At 40.8% G+C, this 18,497-nt stretch overlaps 1 protein-coding gene across 1 annotated transcript in view; it reads right to left on the reverse strand.

The window, feature by feature from the left end:
• Positions 1-10,252: 10,252 nt before the first annotated feature.
• Positions 10,253-18,497, reverse strand: part of LOC134929627 (uncharacterized) — a 147,263-nt gene continuing 139,018 nt past the window's right edge. The window contains exons 10-11 of the mRNA XM_063925211.1: positions 13,046-13,131; positions 10,253-10,825 (exon numbers count right to left, since the gene is read on the reverse strand). Coding sequence (XP_063781281.1) covers positions 10,253-10,825; positions 13,046-13,131 — 659 coding nt within the window. The remainder of the gene's footprint in view (positions 10,826-13,045; positions 13,132-18,497) is intronic.

Below are 18,497 nucleotides of genomic sequence, written 5' to 3' on the forward strand. Positions count from 1 at the left end.
CCAATTCATCCAAATAAGAAGTACTGGTAGAGCACTTTTCTATGAGCTTCTCAGCAACTGGTTCAGCTTTTGTTGTCATTTGAAGATGCTGCTTTGGTGAATCCATTTCTCTTTGCTGCATACATTTTTTATGTTAGGAATAAAAAAAGTTATATGTTACAGTACAACTTTACATGCAATCAACATATACTGTATGTATAGGATGCATATAAAAAATTTACTATTCTAGGTTTCATTTAATTACATTTGTAAGATTTTTGGATTAGATTTGTAAGGCCCCCATTAATTGTCTTCATAACCAGCACACTGTATGTCATCAGCATAGCCAGATTAAGAGGGGGTCACAGGGCATACTGTACCCCAGGCCCCCCTTTGTCAGGGGTACCCCCAGCCAGAGTACACTAACGTTACTAGCTTTCCCTCTTATTTAGCAACAGAATCAGACAGCCAGAATGTGAGCAGAATAGTATGCAGTGCAGGCAGAAACACAGGAGCATCAGGTTTCATGAGCTACCGATGGACCTTTAAGACCAGAGGAGAGATAGGAAGGTGGAGTGAGCTGTAAGTGACACAAGAATCTCAGCTTCTCCACCTCCCTGCTTGCGTGTCCGAGTCCTGTGTAACTTGTTATCTAATGAGGGCCGAGAGACACCTGTACTGTGTGTAAGTAGTGCAGAGGCTGATGCTATTTTTGCATGTGACAAGATAAATTAGAGATTTTATTTTTCTATGTGTATTTTAAGGTCATTTAAGTTGTCTCTGTTCCACTATGAGACAATGTTATAAAATAGTTGTTTTTCAATTAGATGGAGCTAAAAACAGTACCCATGCATTATTAAACTATTAGTTTACATCTAATATACTGTACAACATTCTCTTAATTGTAATATACGCAATCCATACCTCCCAGCATGACCCATTACAGGAGGGACAAAATACTCTCTACCTGGACTTCCCTCTTAAATTATGATTGCAATCATCTGTGTCAAAAAAAACTTTTTTTTATCAATTAAATAGTTCAACACAGGTGACATCAATCATATATTAAGAGACAAGTCCAGGTAGAGAGCATTTTGTCCCTTCTGGAATGGGTCATGTTGGGAGGTATGGATTGTGTATATTAAATTTAAGAACAATGTTATACAGTATTAGATTGCGTTGGGAGTTATGCACATAATCTAATGCATCTAATATACACCCCCCGCCTCACTTCCCCAGGGCCCCCCCGTCTTATGTGTCCCGGGCACTCCTAAGGCTTAATCCGGCCCTGGTCATCAGCACTCTGCTGCCTTGTCACCTTCTCCCATTCACCAACTCTAGTTCTGTCTGCTAACCCATACTGTAAGTTGGGTACAGGATCACTGTACCCAATGTATACAGCAGTACTGAAATGATTCCTGCCTGTGACTCTTGCTGGCATCAGGGAGTTGCTCTATCCATGCCCCTAGTTCTCTGTCCTTCCCAGTCTGGTGTGATATTATTGCTTGAAACTTACAGTATACTATGGCCAGTGGTGCAAGTATGGTGGTATGGGCCAACATGGTGTACCACTATGAATTTGGCCATCGATATGTTGTACTGCCCGATCACCTTGCAGCAGCCATTAGTTACATACTGAGTCCCAGAGCAATTCCACAGTACCTATTTTTCCAGGGCTGTTGGGAACACAACTCTGATGTTGTAACAACACATCATTTTTCCTGTCCTGCTGAGCAGGAGCTTGCTGTGCGCTTTCTGCAGCATCCTTGCCTGGCCCCACCATCTGCCTCAGGGTATCCAGATAACTGATTGACAATGATATGGTCGACAGCCAATACAGTAGGTCAACAATAAATAGTTGACAGGTACAAAAGGTTGACAAATTAAAGGTTGACGGTGCTTAACGTCAACATCTGCAAAAGATTGACAGAATGAAAAGTTCAACATGACAATGGTCGACACACAAATGGTTGACACATGTTTTGGGGGTTTTGACATGTCCAAAGCATGGTGAGAGTACATATTTGTATTGATTTTGGACACATAATATGAAACATGCAAGAATTGGCCCCCAAATAAACCAAAACTTGTGACAACAATTGTCAAGTCAGCCTTTTTCCTATTTTGACATTTTGTACCTTTCGACCTTTACCACTGTTGATCTTTCATGTGTCAAACTTTTGTAATTGTCAACTTAATGCATATTGACCATTTGGTGTTAACCTATTGATTTAAAATATTATTGATCTAGTAATCCCCACCGCTCTCTCAGAGAGATAGCAAAGGTGAGACTGATGAACACAGAGTAAGGGGGGCCGAGACACAATGTGAGGGGAAGGCTGAGAGACAGAGAAAGAAGGAGGCTGAGAGACACAAAGTGAAAGGGAAGCTGAGAGACACCAAAGTGAGGGGACGCTCAGAAATACAGGAGGATGGTGTGGCTGAGAGACACCTAGTGAGGGGGAAGCTGAGAGACACTAAGTGAGGGGGAACCAGAGATATAGGGGTTTGGTGTGGCAGAGAGATACTGTTAGATGATAAGGCTGAGAGACCCAGTATGATCTTGTGTGCTGAGAGACACAGTGGGATAGTGTGGTTAAGAGACACAGTTGGATGGTTTCACTAAGGGACAAAGTGGGATGGTGTGGCTGAGAGACACAGTGATTGTTGGCATAACAGTTCCTCCTATTAAGCCAGGGCTACTGGGAGCACAATGCTTATGTTGTGATGTCACACTCCCTCTCCAGGCATGAATAAGCACTTTATGTGGCATCCCTGCCTGGTCTCACCATCTGCCTCAGAGAGACTGTGCAAGAAGGCAGAGGTGAGACTTAAAGAAAGAGTGGGGGAGGGGGGCTGAGAGACACAGAGTGAGGGGGAAGCTAAGGGATTCCAATTGAGGGGGGATAAGAGACACAGGAGGAGGATGAGAGACAGAGTGAGGGGAAGTCTGAGAGACACAAAAGAAGGCTGAGAAAGAAAAAGTGTTGGGGAGGCTGAGAGACACTGAGGGGGAGGCTGAGAGATATAGGGGGATAATGTGTCTGAGAGACATGGGGGATGGTGAGGCTGAGAGTCACAGCAGAATGGTGTGGCTGACAGTCACATCAGGATTGCTTCACTGAGAGACACAGTGGGATGGTGTCACTGAGAGACACAGGGTTATGATGTGGCTGAGAGACACAGAATGAGGGGGAGGCTGAAAGACACAAGTAGAGGGTGTGGGTAAGAGACATAGTGGGATTATGTGGCAGACAGACACAGTGTGATGGTGTGGCTGAGAGACAGTGGTATAGTGTCACAAATGAGAAAGGTAGCACCTACCTTTCTCATTTGTGACCTATAAGCGCTACTTGTTTTCTTGTGCTCATATTCTATTTGGGGTCTGACCAACCCCTTCTGTGTTTAGCTGCTGTGGTGAACCTCTTCATCTAGTGCCAGGAGCAAATTACCCTAGGGTAATTTTTTCCACAATTTGCAATGCACAGTGGTATAGTGTGACTGGGAAACTTAGTGGACTTAGTGGTATAGTGTGCCTGAGAGACTCAGTGGTATAATGTGTCTGAGAGAGTCAGCAGGTTGGTGTGGCTGAGAGACATAAGATGATAGTGTGCCTGAGAGACGCAGGGGAATGGTGTGACTGAAAGACAAAGGGGGACAGTGTGGTTGAAAGACACAGGGTGGAAGGTTTGTCTGAAAGACACATGGAATTGTTGTGGCTGAGAGACATGGGGTGATGGTGAGGCAGAGATACTGGGTGGTGGTGTGTTTGAGACATATAGGGGACAGTTGGCTTGAAAGACACAGGGGACAGGATGTTTGAAAGACAGGATGCTTGAGTGATGAGCAGGAGGCTGGAGGTAACACAGATGGCATGAGTCTGGTTGAACCTCTGTTGTATGATGGTGACATTGGTTATATTCCTACAGAAACAAGAATCTTCCAGACCATATAATCTCGTGAAAACCGACTGAAGACGCTGTCTGCCCATGGAGGATCAATTTCTTCAGAGGTACCCTGTTGCAGAGAAACCACCATATAGGTAAGGTGCATTTGTAATGGAATAGAGAGGAATGCTCCCAGAATAATGAGAAACACGCATCCGTTTTGAGTAGCCACAACACTAGTGATATGTGACCATGCCCATTTTTCACATGTTCACCTTCGGTACAGAATACCACTAGAACATTTAGTCTACTTGCACCATTGACTTTGGTATTCCTTTGTGCATACAGTTATTAAGAACTAATTACCTGTTAATTTGAAATGTTTTGTATGTTTACTCTGTATGCCACTGCATACATTTTGTGACACTTTATAATTGATATATAATAATGATAATTATAATAAGTGAAAGCAATTTTGGCAGTTGTTTTTACACTGATTTTTTATCAATATATTGTTATGTAAATTAATCATTTTTGGTTTAATCTTCTTTGTTCAGAAAGGCTTTAAAATACAGTACAAGCTACTAATGATATTGTATTGTATTCTGAATGCCTTTTTTATTTACATCAAACATCTATAGCATATGCTTTTCATCTAAATGTACAAATTCCTTATACAGATCATGACTAACATAAAATTCCGAAACTGATACTCTCTATTAAACATCTTCCTGCCTGGTCACCTTTAGTCATGAATCTTGGAAAAAGGAACACAGAACATACGGGTTTACTTTTAAATAATGCATATTCTTTCATAATTCACTTACAATTTTTATATATATATCCTACAATAATCCCTCCTGTGTTTGAGAGTGGATGTGCGGATTAATGAAATGGCATATATATATATATATATATATATATATATATATAATCAGGAAGAATTAGTTTCAGAGGAGTTGAAATCCCTTTATAAGGATGTACATACAGTGTAAAACATATGTTGATGCTTGCAGATTGGTTTCTTTCAGTTAACTGCATTGCATTTGTTTTGATTCTCTAGGGCAGGCATTCCCAACCACGGTCCTCAAGGCACACCAACAGTGCAGGTTTTAGTGATATCCAGGCTTCAGCACAGGTGACAATTAGTAGCTCAGTTATTTTGATTTAACCATCTGTGCTGCAGCCTGGATATCACTAAAACCTGCACTGTTGGTGTGCCTTGAGTACCGTGGTTGGGAATGCCTGCTCTAGGGAGTGATCATTTTGGATCAATGACACTATTTATTATTTATTTATTAACAGTTTCTTATCTAGTGCAGCAAATTCCATTGCGCTTTACAATTGGAAATAACAAGGATATAACAAAACTGGGTAATAACAAACAGTCATACAGGTAGGAAGGCCCTGCTCGTAAGCTTACACTCTATATTTATAAAATAATTTGTGAATCACGACTCACTGTTACTAGATTTGTCTATTGGTAACAACAAGCAGATCTACATTCATTGCTAGTTTGCTACCCATCAGAATGGAACTTCAATGATAGGGGAAAAAAGGAGAGATAGTGGGAAAAGCATATCTGTAAACATCAAACTCTTTATACAGTATAACCGTTCATTGTGGGACCTTCCAAGTATTCATTCACTTTAATTTTTCTAACCCTTAAATAACATCCCAAATATATTTTTTGGATTAAGATTAACATAGATTAAGATGGATTAAGATTAACAACAACCAAATGCATACCAAATTGTTAAAATCCATACAGCATATATTATTGCAGTATGTTAAATTCCATACAGTTATTATACATTATTTAATAAAACTGATGTTACTAGAAACTTGGAGAAACCATTCCCCACATTACAAGAAGTCCTCAACTGTGCCTGGTTTGTATCCAAAATAGAGTACACACATTACAAGCCTCCAATTTAAATCTTATTTATAAGATTTCATGTCCTGTGTACTCTCATCCTTCCCATGGACACATTGTTTAAGCAGACATGGAATGCCAGGGAGTGACTGCAATTCTATGGAAGGCAGCCTTTCCTCTTCCTCTAAGCACCCCTGCCTCTAAACATGTCTTTATCAGCACTAGATAAACAGAACATTAATCAAAAAAGAGGGGTTATGGTAAAACTTACCTTTGTTAACTCTCTTTCTTCAAGGTCCATGGGATCCACAGGGTTAATTCTTAACCTTGTGTATGATAGCTGTTGGAGACCAGGACTAAAACTGAACTACAGTATAAGCTTGTGAGCTTCCCAGGATGAACTGGGCTTCTCCCCCTTCATACCCCACCCCCATGCTCAGGCACTTAAGTTTTAGTAACAAGATCAAAGCAGGACCTAGAGAGAAGAGAGAAAGGGAAAGGTGGTACACACAGGAAACACACTCTCACATAGAGGAGTAGGGAACTGGTGACTGGAGAAGTAACCCATTGAAGCTAGGTGCATCAGGGTGGTTGCCCTGTGGATCCCATGGACCTCCAAGAAAGAAAGTTAACAAAGGTCAATTTTACATAACTCCTCTTTTCATCTTCAGGGTCCATGGTCTCCACAAGGTTAATTCTTAACCTTGGCTATGATGGCTGGTGAAGTCCCAAAGCAGTTGTAATAGGGAGGGAATGCATCTATGCTGAAAGGAGGACATTGCAGCCAAAGATTGCATCCTGTGAGGCAAACGTATCGAAGGCATAAAACCTAAGAAATGTATGGGCAGTAGACCACGTAGCTGCCTTGCAGAGTTGTTCAGATGTGTCATGGCAGGCTGCCCATGAAGGAGTGAGCAGAGACCGTATTTGGAACAGGCAGACCAGCTTGTGTATACGCCTTTGAAATGGTCATGCGGAGCCAACGTGCCAACATTTGTTTAGTGACTGCCAAGCCCTGCTTGTGGAATCCATAAAGTATGAATAAAGAATTGGTCTTCCTAAGGGAACCAGTACAGTCCACGTACATACAGAGAGCACAGACCACATCTAACGATGCTTCATCTTGTGAGAGGCCTTGTTCCTGAAAGGTAGGTACCACAATGGGTTCATTAATATGGAACTTACATATTTCCTTAGGTAGGTATCCTTTCTTGATCTAAGGACTGCCAGGTCCTGGTAAAAAATTAAGAATGATGTGAGATATGAGAGAGCTCGCAAGTCTGAGACCCTGCATGCTGAGTCGATTGCCAGGAGAAAGAGCATCTTTGCGGTTAACCACTTGAGGTCTACCAACTCCAAAGGTTCAAAAGGGGCAGAGATAAAGACAAATCCCATGGAGTCACCAGAGGGACAAATGGAGGTTGTATTCATAGTACCCCCTGAAGGAAGGTATGTACATCTGGCAATGGAGCCTGTCTCTTCTGGAACCAGACCGACAAGGCCGAGATCTGGACCTTCAAAGGAGCCAGGTGAAGACCCATGGATAGGCATGCTGTAAGAAGGCTGATAGCCAAGATATCCTAACAACTTTAGGATCGTAGACACAGTGAGCACACCATTGGAAGTAGTAGTGCCATATCTGGTAATACTGTATATGCAGTTTGAGGCTGGTTTCTGAGCCTGAAGCATAGTCTGAACTACTGTACCGGAGAAGCCTTTGTCCCTTAGAAGGGAAGTCTCAAGAGCCAGACCTTCAAAGACAGGCGTGCCAGGTCTGGATGGAGATAGGCCACCTGAGAGAGCAGGTCTGGCTGAAAAAGTAGACAGAAGGGCTCGTCTATGGAGAGATCCCTCAGATCCGAGAACCAATAGCATTGGGCTGGAGCTACCAGGATGAGCATGTTGCCTTCCTCCTTGAATTTGTGCAGTACTGGAGGGAAGGGATATGCCAAAGGGAAGTTCCATGGAACTGTGAGTGCATCCATAAAGTATGCTTCTGGATCTTTTGTCCTGGCCCTGTACACTAGAACCTTGTGGTTGTCTGGAGGCCATGAGATCCATGGTTGGCAAACCCCATTTGCATAGTAGAATTTGAAAGACGTGCAGGTGGACAGACTTCTTTCAGGTGTGGACATCCTGGCGACTTAGAAAATCCGCCTCCCAGTTGAGGACTCCTGGAATGAAGATGGCTGAGATGGCTGGTAGATGGATTTCTGCCCAGAGGAGAATCCAAGAAAATTCCTGCATGGCTGCTGAACTTCGAGTGCCCCTTGCCAATATATGTAGGACACTGCCGTGGGGTTGTCCAAGTGGACTTGCACTGGCGGACTGAGAAGGAGGTCTTGAGCCATTTGAAGAACGCTGTAAAACACTCGGAGTTCTAGTACATTGATCAAGAGAGTACTTTCCGCTGGGGACCAAAGGCCCGGAAAGGAGTGGCTGCCCATGACTGCTCCCCACCCTCGGAGACTGGCATCCATGGTGAGAAGTGCCCAGAGTGGAATCCAGAAAGGTCAGCCCTTGTACATGTTGGGCATGTGAAACCACCATGCAAGGGACTGATGAACCTCTTGCATCAGAATTAGGGTCTTTGATTTGAGGTATGTCAATAAGGCATTCTATCTGTCCAGTATCAGGCGCTGTAGGGGCTTGGAGTGAAATTGAGCGTATTCCACAGTGTCGAATACTGATACCATTAAGCCCAGGATCTGCATGGCAGTATATATAGAAACCCATGGGCTGTGAAGCAAGTTGTGAATGGGTAACTGTAATGTTGCAATCTTTCCCTGAGGTAGGAAGATGCATTGTAGGCTGGCATCCAGTAAAGCCTTGAGGTGGAGCATCCTCTGAGAAGGGGTGAGTGAGGACTTGACCCAGTTGACTATCCAACCATGGGCCTGGAGAAAGGACAACGTCAGTTGGAGATGATGATTCAATAACTTTGGAGACTGTGCCAGGAGTAGTAGATCATCCAAGTTAGGGAGGATTCGAATCCCCTGCCCTCATAGATGGGCCACCATCAACGCCATGACTTTGGTGAACACCCTGTGAGCTGTGGACAGTCCAAAGGGTAGGGCCTGGAATTGGAAATGCTGTTGGAGAAAAGCAAACCGGAGGAACCGTTGGTGCTATAGGTACATGCAGGTACGCATCTTGGATGTCCAGGGAAACCATATCATCCCCACGTCACATTGCTAGTACAATGAAGTGGAGAATTTCCACATGTATCTTGGGTACTCTGAGGTTATTCAACAGCTTGAGATTCAGAATAGGGTGGTAGGACCCATTTGGTTTCTGAACCAAAAACAGTGAAGAATAGAGCCCTTGACCCTGTTGGTGTCGTGGCACAGGGATGACCACTCCAGAAGGCAGTAAGGTGAGAATAACTCCTTACTGCTTGTGCTTTGTCAGGGTCCAGTGACAGAGTGGTAGATAATTACTGTCTGGAAGGATGCCTCAGGAATGAGAGAGAGCGTACCCATGAGAGACCACTTGGAACCAGGAGTCAGTTATGATAAGACTCCATGCCTGGGCAAACTAAAGAAGCCAGCCTCCCAACCTGGGGTCCCCCAGGAGGAGGCCAGTCCCGCCAGGCTGAGGGTTTAACCTCAGTTTTGGTAAGCGGACGTCTGGCCCTGGGTTTGGATGCCTTGCCTGCCAAATCTGAGCTTGGGAAGGACTGACCTTGGGTTTACCTTGTGAACTAAAAGTCAGAAAGGACAAAGTCTGAGGTCTTGCTGAGCAAGCTGAAGGCAAATATGATGTCTTAGATGTCGCTAGTTTCTCGACAATCTTGTTCAGTGCTTGACCAAAGAGGAACTCACCTGTGTATGGGAAGGCTTCCAGGGCTTTCTTGGCATCAGTATCAACCTTTCATGAATGAAACCACACAATGCGGTGAGCTGCAATGGATACAGCCAAAACTTTAGAGGATAACAGTGCAACGTCAAGAGCTGCTTTGCCAATGTAATAGGCAGCATCCTTGATGTTGAAAATAATGGATATCTGAGCTGTGCACAGATCAGATATGAAACTGCATTCTAGGTCATCGGTCCATGTTTCTATGGCCTTAGCGACCCACCCTGTGGCCGTAGGTGGCCTGGCAGTAGCTCCTGTAACAGAGTACACAGACTTTAGACATCCATCCAGTTGTCTATCCAGCAGTTCCTTAAGTGAGGACGCAGTAGGGACAGGTAGGATGGAACTTTTGAATAAGTGTGTCACATGAGTATCCACAATAGGTGGGTTTTCCCACTGTGCACAATCCTCTGCGGGTAACAGGTAAAAGGAGTTGAGTCTCTTTGGTACTGTGAATTTCTCAGTAGGTGTTTTCCATGCATCAGTTCTAAATTCTGTGAAGTGGTCAGAGTGTGGAAACTCAGCTAGGACTACTTTCTGCCACTTACGTAATGGTTCTTTAGAAGTAATGGCCGGTACAGCATCCTCAAGCTGAAGAGAGAATTTGACCATCCTGATTAATGCTGCCACATTCAATTTAGATGGGGCCTCCTCATCCCCCTGAGTGCGATTCTGCATCAGAAACCGCAACCATGTCAGCAAGTACTGATGATTCCTCTGAGTGTGGTGTGGATTGTGAGGAAGGTATTGTGCATACAGTAGGTGCAGGCAGGGTGATTTGCCCATGTAAAGCAACAGATGAAGCCGTTAGACTCTGCACAGATGTAGAGAATGAATACAACCACTGGGGGTGGATGGGTGGGGCTGCTATGGCCTGATAAACAGGTTGAAATGGCTGGTGAAAACCCATAGAGGGAGCCATTGGCGGTTGCAGTTGCTGTGGAACTGCTCCAGGGGGAGCCATTGTGGGCTGCACTGGTTGTGGACCAGTCTCTGTGGGAGCCATGGTGGGCTGTAGTGGCTGGGATATACCCATAGAGGGGACCACAGGTGAGGTAGCTATATGGTCAGCTATTTTAGCCAGTAACTTTGTAAATGAAGCCCATGGAGGTTCTTGTACAGTAACTGGTGGGGCTGAGGTGCTAGGAGGCACTAGGCAGCCTGGGCATAGACCATTCTGTGATAAATCCTGAGGTAAAACCTCAGTGTGACAGGCATTGTCTTGCTTTTGTTAGACATGGTAACAGCAAGTTATAAACACACACACAATATTGTAGTGAGCAGCATGTAACAGGCACAGTATGTGACAATAAGCACACACATATACAATATTTAGTAAAGTGTGGCAGAGGTAACCCAATACACACACGTATTCAATAGAGATGAGCGGGTTCGGTTTTACTCGTTTTTACTCGGATTTACTCGGTTCTCAAAACGGCATCTTATTGGCTCACGGATGTCACGTGTTTTGGATAGCCAATAGGAAAAACCCGGATAAAACCGAACTGGCGTTAATTCTGGCGTTAAATCCGAACCCGCTCATCTCTAGTATTCAAGGGGTCACATATAGAAAACAGGTACAGGGAACACAAATATATGTAGTTTGAAGTAAGGATAAATAAAACAGCAGCACTAGCATAAGTCACATACAATGCAGAAAATGTAACTGCAATGGGCACTGGTATCAACTACTCAACCTATTGAGGAGGCTGATAGGATTCAGCATTTGTATAACCTGTTATGTAGGAGAGGTATAGGGAGACACAGCCTCTGGAGACCTGCAGCGTTGACCTACCCTGTGCTGATATAGCACCACCAGTTCTCCTGGCCATTAAAGGGTCCCCAGCGCCAGTATACATTATGCCCTGGTGGTCCAGTGCAGCCATGAGTACACTTAATGGACTGGGAGCACATCAGCAGCCACGGCCATCTCCCGGGACCACAGCATATGGACTGCACAAATCGTGGGTCTCACAAGCGGGAACATGCATTACCTTTACTATTTCCGGATTGCAGTCCTGGGGCGTCCCTGCGTCTTGCTAGTGAAAGGTGCCGTGGAGATCCCTGCCACTCGTGGTGTCACGGCCCGGTGGGGATATTAGAGAGACATCTCTGGCATCCCCAAGACTACCAGGAGTTGTCATCTCATTAGAAAAGTTATCAAAAGTGAGAAAAAGTCAAATAAAAATTAAAGCTTGGACTGCAAGCTGCAGCCCCTGTTCAGTATGTCCACCTTCATGCCCAGTGCATCCCAGGAGGCTCACAAGCTTATTGTTCGGTGTCAGTCCTGGTTTCCACCAGCCATCATACCCAAGGTTAAGAAATAACCCTGTGAAGACCATGGACCTCCAAAGAAGAAAAGCATTTTGAAGAGACCTAGCATTTGGGGACATTGATTCCTTCTTATGAAATAGATGTTATATATATAATGCAACTTACAACTTAATGTTATTAATTAATTTATTATGTGAATAAGCAGTGGCATGCGTAACATATTTAGAACCCTGGATGGGTCCTTCATTTGGAACCCCCCAGTATACCCCAATGCCTTCCTCAATATGCCCTCCAGTGTCTCACCTGTTTGCTACACAGTGCCTCTCCATAGTACTCACCACCCATGGTTGTTTCCGCTTGAATCCTTTCAGATCTGTGTGTATACAGTGCATAGTGACTCCTGAGTACCCTTATCAGCGTCACGGATGTGATGTGTCATGTGACACAGATGAGGGGACTCGCTCTACTCTGTATGAACTGTGCATGCAAAACACAGAGCCAAGGCAGCCCCCTGGGGGCACCCATTCTTGGCAATTGCAGGGTCAGACTGATCCACACCCTTCTTGAACCTGGTACCAGTGCTGGGCCCATCCCACCACCCCACCCTTTAGTATGCCACTGTTAACCCATATGTATTTTTCATTATGGATTTTTTTCCCTGACAATAGCTATTTGCTAAACAGCATTGAGATTATACTGCAAAAACACATTTTTATAGAGTATTGTTGGTGTCTTGAATGTTGTAAACTCTGTGAAATGAAGTTATGTACAGGAAAACCTAGAGTTCCATTGATTTTCCGCATTCTTTACATTTGTTATCAGAACAAGTTGAGGTTAAATGTATAGCCTAAAAACTGAAGCAGCAAAGCCAAATCAGCAAAGAAAATAATTATCCAATTACTACTTCAAAGCCTGTCAGAAAGGTATGGACTTTGATTAATTTAACTGAAGTGTTCAGCAGCTACAGAAAAGGCGTGTTTGGAGCAATAAAAGGTTTAGTAGTATTGCTGATCTCACAAAATGTCAGTTGCTTTGACTTGTCAAGCACATCAAAACTACCTTTGAAGCCCAAAAATACCAAGTGCCTGGAAATGCATTTTAGAATTTTTATGTTGTACTGTGTGAAAGAGATTGTTGTGCACAGTGTGATGCACGTAATTGCTATTGTTACCTTTTTGTCTAAAGAGAAATCTTCTTTCAATGTAAAAACATTGCATTGCTTATCCATGTATGGTACAATTTTATTCCGAGGAACTCCTGTCAAGGCATAAAATATAGCATCATAAGCATTAACAGTAAAACACAAAAATATATTATTCATAATTGTATAATATGTATAATTCAGTTACTATACGTAAATGTGCAAAGAATGCACTTACACAAAATGCTACATTTTACATGTCTTAATTTTTTAAACTGTTTTTATTACTGTGATCGTAATTTACGGAGAATCATTGGAGCCAACTTTAAAAATATGGTTGGTGTGCTCAAGAACTAGCAGCTCCCATATTATGGAAAATTGCTACTATATATGTATAGACATGTATAGTAGCAGCACAAATATTGGGATACTCAATCACCCACGGCACCCTCATAGCTTTTTGCTATGGGACAATTCAGCTTAATTATTGTTATTATTATTATTATTATTATTATTATCCTTTATTTATATGGCGCCACAAGGGATCCGCAGCACCAATTACACAGTACATAATCAAATGAGCAAACAAGAAAACTGCACTTACAGTACAAAAAAACATAGGACAGGTATAGAAAACCAGGTGTTAGGTGCCATCAAAGGGAATATGGAGTATAAGATAGTGTAAGTAAGTAAAGGAAAGGCACATGAGAAAAGACGTCCCTGCTCTTGCGAGCTTACAATCTTTGTTACGCATTTTTGAGCAATTACCATCCAAAGCAAACCTAATGCTGCTAGTATAGTTCTGAAGGCATTGGGCATATTTGGATGATTTGCTAAAATTAAACTTTTACACCTGGTCCTTTTTTTTTTAAAATCATCTATTTTTTTTATGTTTTCCTAACCTGATTAAGATGTGGGAGCGAAACTAAAATTTACATCTTTACCAAATAATCTCTCTATCGCACACTTTAGGATATAACAAATGCTTTATAAACAAAAAAAAACATGAAATCTTTTTCTTCTTCTTAATATTATTATTTATTATTATTATATTTTAAAAACACAAAACAAAACAAAATTTGATTTCAAAAGCAATCTATAAGTACATATTTTAATCTCTTATTTATAGATACCTGTTCACCTCTACTATATGTGACTTATCTAATATTCAACAATGTTGATACATTTAAAATCTCTGTGTTCTGTGATGCTTTCCAATAAAAACTGATGATGTGTAAAACCTTTACTGTCTTTTACTACTGCTGTCAGTGAATTTATACAAAAAATGTATATCCACAATAGTGCAGGGTATCTATACAGGTTTTTACAATTGAATAGTAATTTATTACATCTTAAAAAGCATTTACCTTTATTTCAATAAAGTTGGATTTCAGGTTTTTGTGTCTGATATGCAAATTTTGGAGCTGCTATAGAAACCTGGTTAAGTCATAGGGACATCTTCAGGTTGCTTATGAAGAGAAGGGTAGATAGGTCAGTCACAACCTAAGTTCTATGATTTACAGTGCCAAAACAATAATAGTTCACTAGTAACAGAGATCTAAAACTCTAAATGGTATGTCCGCGAGTATTAGATAATGGTTACAATTGATAAAATCTTGGTGGAAACTAGATCAGTAGTGTCTTTAACTCAGAAAGAGAAAAAAATAATGTTATATGTAAAATAAATGACATTAACACATTTTGTATGCAGGTTACACAAAAAACATAATTGTAAATTAGGTTTGACTTTGGAGCAACCCTTAACAAATAGCATCAGTCCCCAAAATTTTATCCAAACACCACTAACCCTACCGTATCTCCCCTTACTCCCACCATTATGGATTTTCCAAATATTATTATAATTAGTATCCTCTTTTTATATGGCACCACCAAGATTCCGCAAAACCAAATAGAGGTTTTGCATGTATATTGGGTCATGTAAAATTGTCAAGTCAGTGAAATGACTGGTAGAGCATTGAGCTTTCGTAAAGTGATTTGTATGAATGAGTCTGAGTTGCATCCAGAATTGATTCAGCTAAAACATTGACAAACAAAGGTAAAAGTACAATGCAGTATATCTACACTGTTCAGTTTATCGCAATAGAGAATGCAGACAGTTATATACTTATATGGCGACACCTTCCATCATTAAAAAAACACATGAATTCTGGCTTGGGTTTAAATAAATATCACATCATTTGTATCCCATAATAAGATTCTTTCCCCCATATTGTGTAAAAATGTGCATGTGTACCCACACAGCCAGTACAGTACAGGTTTTGCCAAAATTCACGCATATGTACCCAAAACTGTTGCCATTAGAGTTTGCGCTTGCTTAGAGAAAGGAGGATTATTATGGCTAATCTTAAACCAGTTTGCTATGATATAGACAAGAAACAAAGGTAACAATCCTGTTAACGTCTAAAAATATATACACTTACAAAACAAAACCTCACATATGTACTAAATAGGTTGTTAACACTTTAACTGCCTTATCATGGTGAAAAGACTTGGTGCAGTGCAGTGTTGCAATACACAAGGTGTATTAAAAAAACACATGAATTCTGGCTTGGGTTTAAATAAATATCACATCATTTGTATCCCATAATAAGATTCTTTCCCCCATATTGTGTAAAAATGTGCATGTGTACCCACACAGCCAGTACAGTACAGGTTTTGCCAAAATTCACGCATATGTACCCAAAACTGTTGCCATTAGAGTTTGCGCTTGCTTAGAGAAAGGAGGATTATTATGGCTAATCTTAAACCAGTTTGCTATGATATAGACAAGAAACAAAGGTAACAATCCTGTTAACGTCTAAAAATATATACACTTACAAAACAAAACCTCACATATGTACTAAATAGGTTGTTAACACTTTAACTGCCTTATCATGGTGAAAAGACTTGGTGCAGTGCAGTGTTGCAATACACAAGGTGGAAATCAAGTGAAAATATGGTTATTCTCTCTGTAGTAGGATTGCATGTGTGCATGCAGCTTTGAATGCATATAGTATACAAAATATACTCACAATGTGTTATTAAATTACGATTTCATTAAGGCTAAATGATACATTTTTAATCTTACAGTCTTAATGATAATTGCTATCCTTTTTTTTCACAAATTATGCATTCATTGCCAGTGGTAATTATGACAAACAGGTCAATCGCATGTTTGTACAATGTTGATCAGAATTTTTTGTCCATTGTTTTATTTACAATGACTCTGTTATTGTGCATTAAGTATTGTTTGACAAGTAATTAAACTAAATGAGCATGAACTTAAAAACAGGTCACAGCTGAAGAATTTGGAATGATTTGCAATCACATACCGTATGGTCTGTACTTTCTTAATAAATGTTATTAAAATGTATTGCTATGGATGCAAATAATTTAACAAGTGTCTAAATACTTTATAAACAACATCAGTTTTCATGAAATCTTGTAATGTATTAGCTCCTATTGCTGATTACAATTTTATTTTCTGTTATTAAATTAACCAGATTAATGTTGGATTTTTAAATATTATAAGTGATTAAACATGCCCTAGAACACCGTGAAGGTATGTCAGAAAAATAAACTCTATATTAACATTTTAATAATGCATGCAGAACACTAGAAAAAGGGTTGTCAAAAGAACTTACTGTCAGAGTAAAACAAATATTTGGTTACTCCTTTCTTTTGCAAGTAGTGTAGGATTTCATTTGTAATGTGAAGAAATGAGATTTTCATGATGACTGCATATACTGCATGATAATATTAATTACCACTCTATCTAGCTTTTACTGTTATGTAACTGTATGTTAGAGAATATTACAAAAATTGTGGTATGCATACAATTATGATTCATGAACTGAATTGCAAAGTATAAGCCAATATAACATTTATTTAAAATCTCATTTATATTCAAATTATCAGATTTATAGAAGAACTTAAACAAGGAAAATGTTGCATTGGAATTGTATTAGTACTGTCAGCTCAAACCATGCAAAATAGTCAGAACAATTGAGTTTGTCCAGAAAAATATGTACTTCTTTATTTCTTACTTAGTGGAAGCTGTGATATGCCATAGATGCCATATAGTTTTAACATTGTATCTCACATTTGAAGTAACTGACTTGGATAAATATAAATGATGACCCGTTAAGTGCAACATATTTTATCTGTTTTAAGGGAATTTTCTTTGTATTAATTTTTGTATAGTAAATTAATACCAACTTTAACAGTCGATTGTAACATATTTAATTTTCATTAAATATTTAAAGGATGGGGAATCATTAAATATTTATGGGGTGGGGGATCGTTAACTAACTTAATCTGGCCCTGGGTTCCTCCATACTGCGCACATAGGGTCTTGGCCACAACACGGTCTATATGATTCTCTAACACAGCTTTTTTTACCTCTACATTTTTTTAAGAACTCTATTTGAGATTATTGGATAGATGTATGAAGCAGTGATAAGAGTGGAGAAGTGAGCCAGTAGAGAAGCTGCCCATGGCAACCAATCAGCTGCACTGTATAATTTTATTGTATGCAAATTATAAATGTTACTTCAATGCTGATTGGTTGCCATGGGAAACTTCTCAACTGGCTCACTTCTCCACTTTTATCACTGCGTTATACATTCACCACTATATTACTTAGTTAAACCATGTGCTTATTCATCAGGACAAGATTTTTCTCAACAGTATATACTATTATTTCTATCAATTCCAATGGCTTGTCTATTAGGTGCATTCTCATCCAACATTCACTGTAACATGTTTGCACACTCTGCACAGTAGCAGCAGGCCAGCAACTAGTTATATCTATAAAAGCCATCCCTGTGGGTGCTTAAACATGCCCAATAATTGTGCTGCCCGCTGCCATGTCTATGCATAAATTTGTCAGAAATAAGGTAGATGAGGATGCAGTCATTAGGTCAACAATAATAACAATGTCAACATTCACAAAGTCAATGCCACAGTCTTAACTCTTATGATGTCAACATTGTGAAAATATTGACAGACAGCATTTTTTCGACATGTGAAATGCCAACATTATCAAAATGTCAACATTAAAGTTAGGCTCTGGGATAGGAGGGTTAGGTCTAGGCACTAGGGGTGGTGTTAGGGTTAGGTTACTGGGGAGGAGATTATGGTTAGGCACTAGAGGGAGGGTTAGGAGTAGGGATTAGGGTAAGGGCACATATACTTACTGCAACACTAGCAAATCAGATGACTCATATGCCGGGAAACCCAGAAGCTGCTGCAGGAGATGCTGCTGCTGGGGACAGGTAATGGTCGCTAGGCCACCAGGGATGATCTGTTTACTTTCTATTATGGCAATATTTCATCAGTGTCTGCATAATAAATGTCAAAATGGTCGATGTCAATGTCAACATTATGGTAAAGTTGACAGGCTGGCAAAATGAATGTCGATATAGCATTCCTAACAGTGGATGTAATTTGAACACATTGCTTATGAGACACAGACTGGGCA

Source organism: Pseudophryne corroboree, chromosome 5 (assembly GCF_028390025.1).
Source record: "Pseudophryne corroboree isolate aPseCor3 chromosome 5, aPseCor3.hap2, whole genome shotgun sequence".
In the NCBI taxonomy this organism is placed as follows: domain Eukaryota; kingdom Metazoa; phylum Chordata; class Amphibia; order Anura; family Myobatrachidae; genus Pseudophryne; species Pseudophryne corroboree.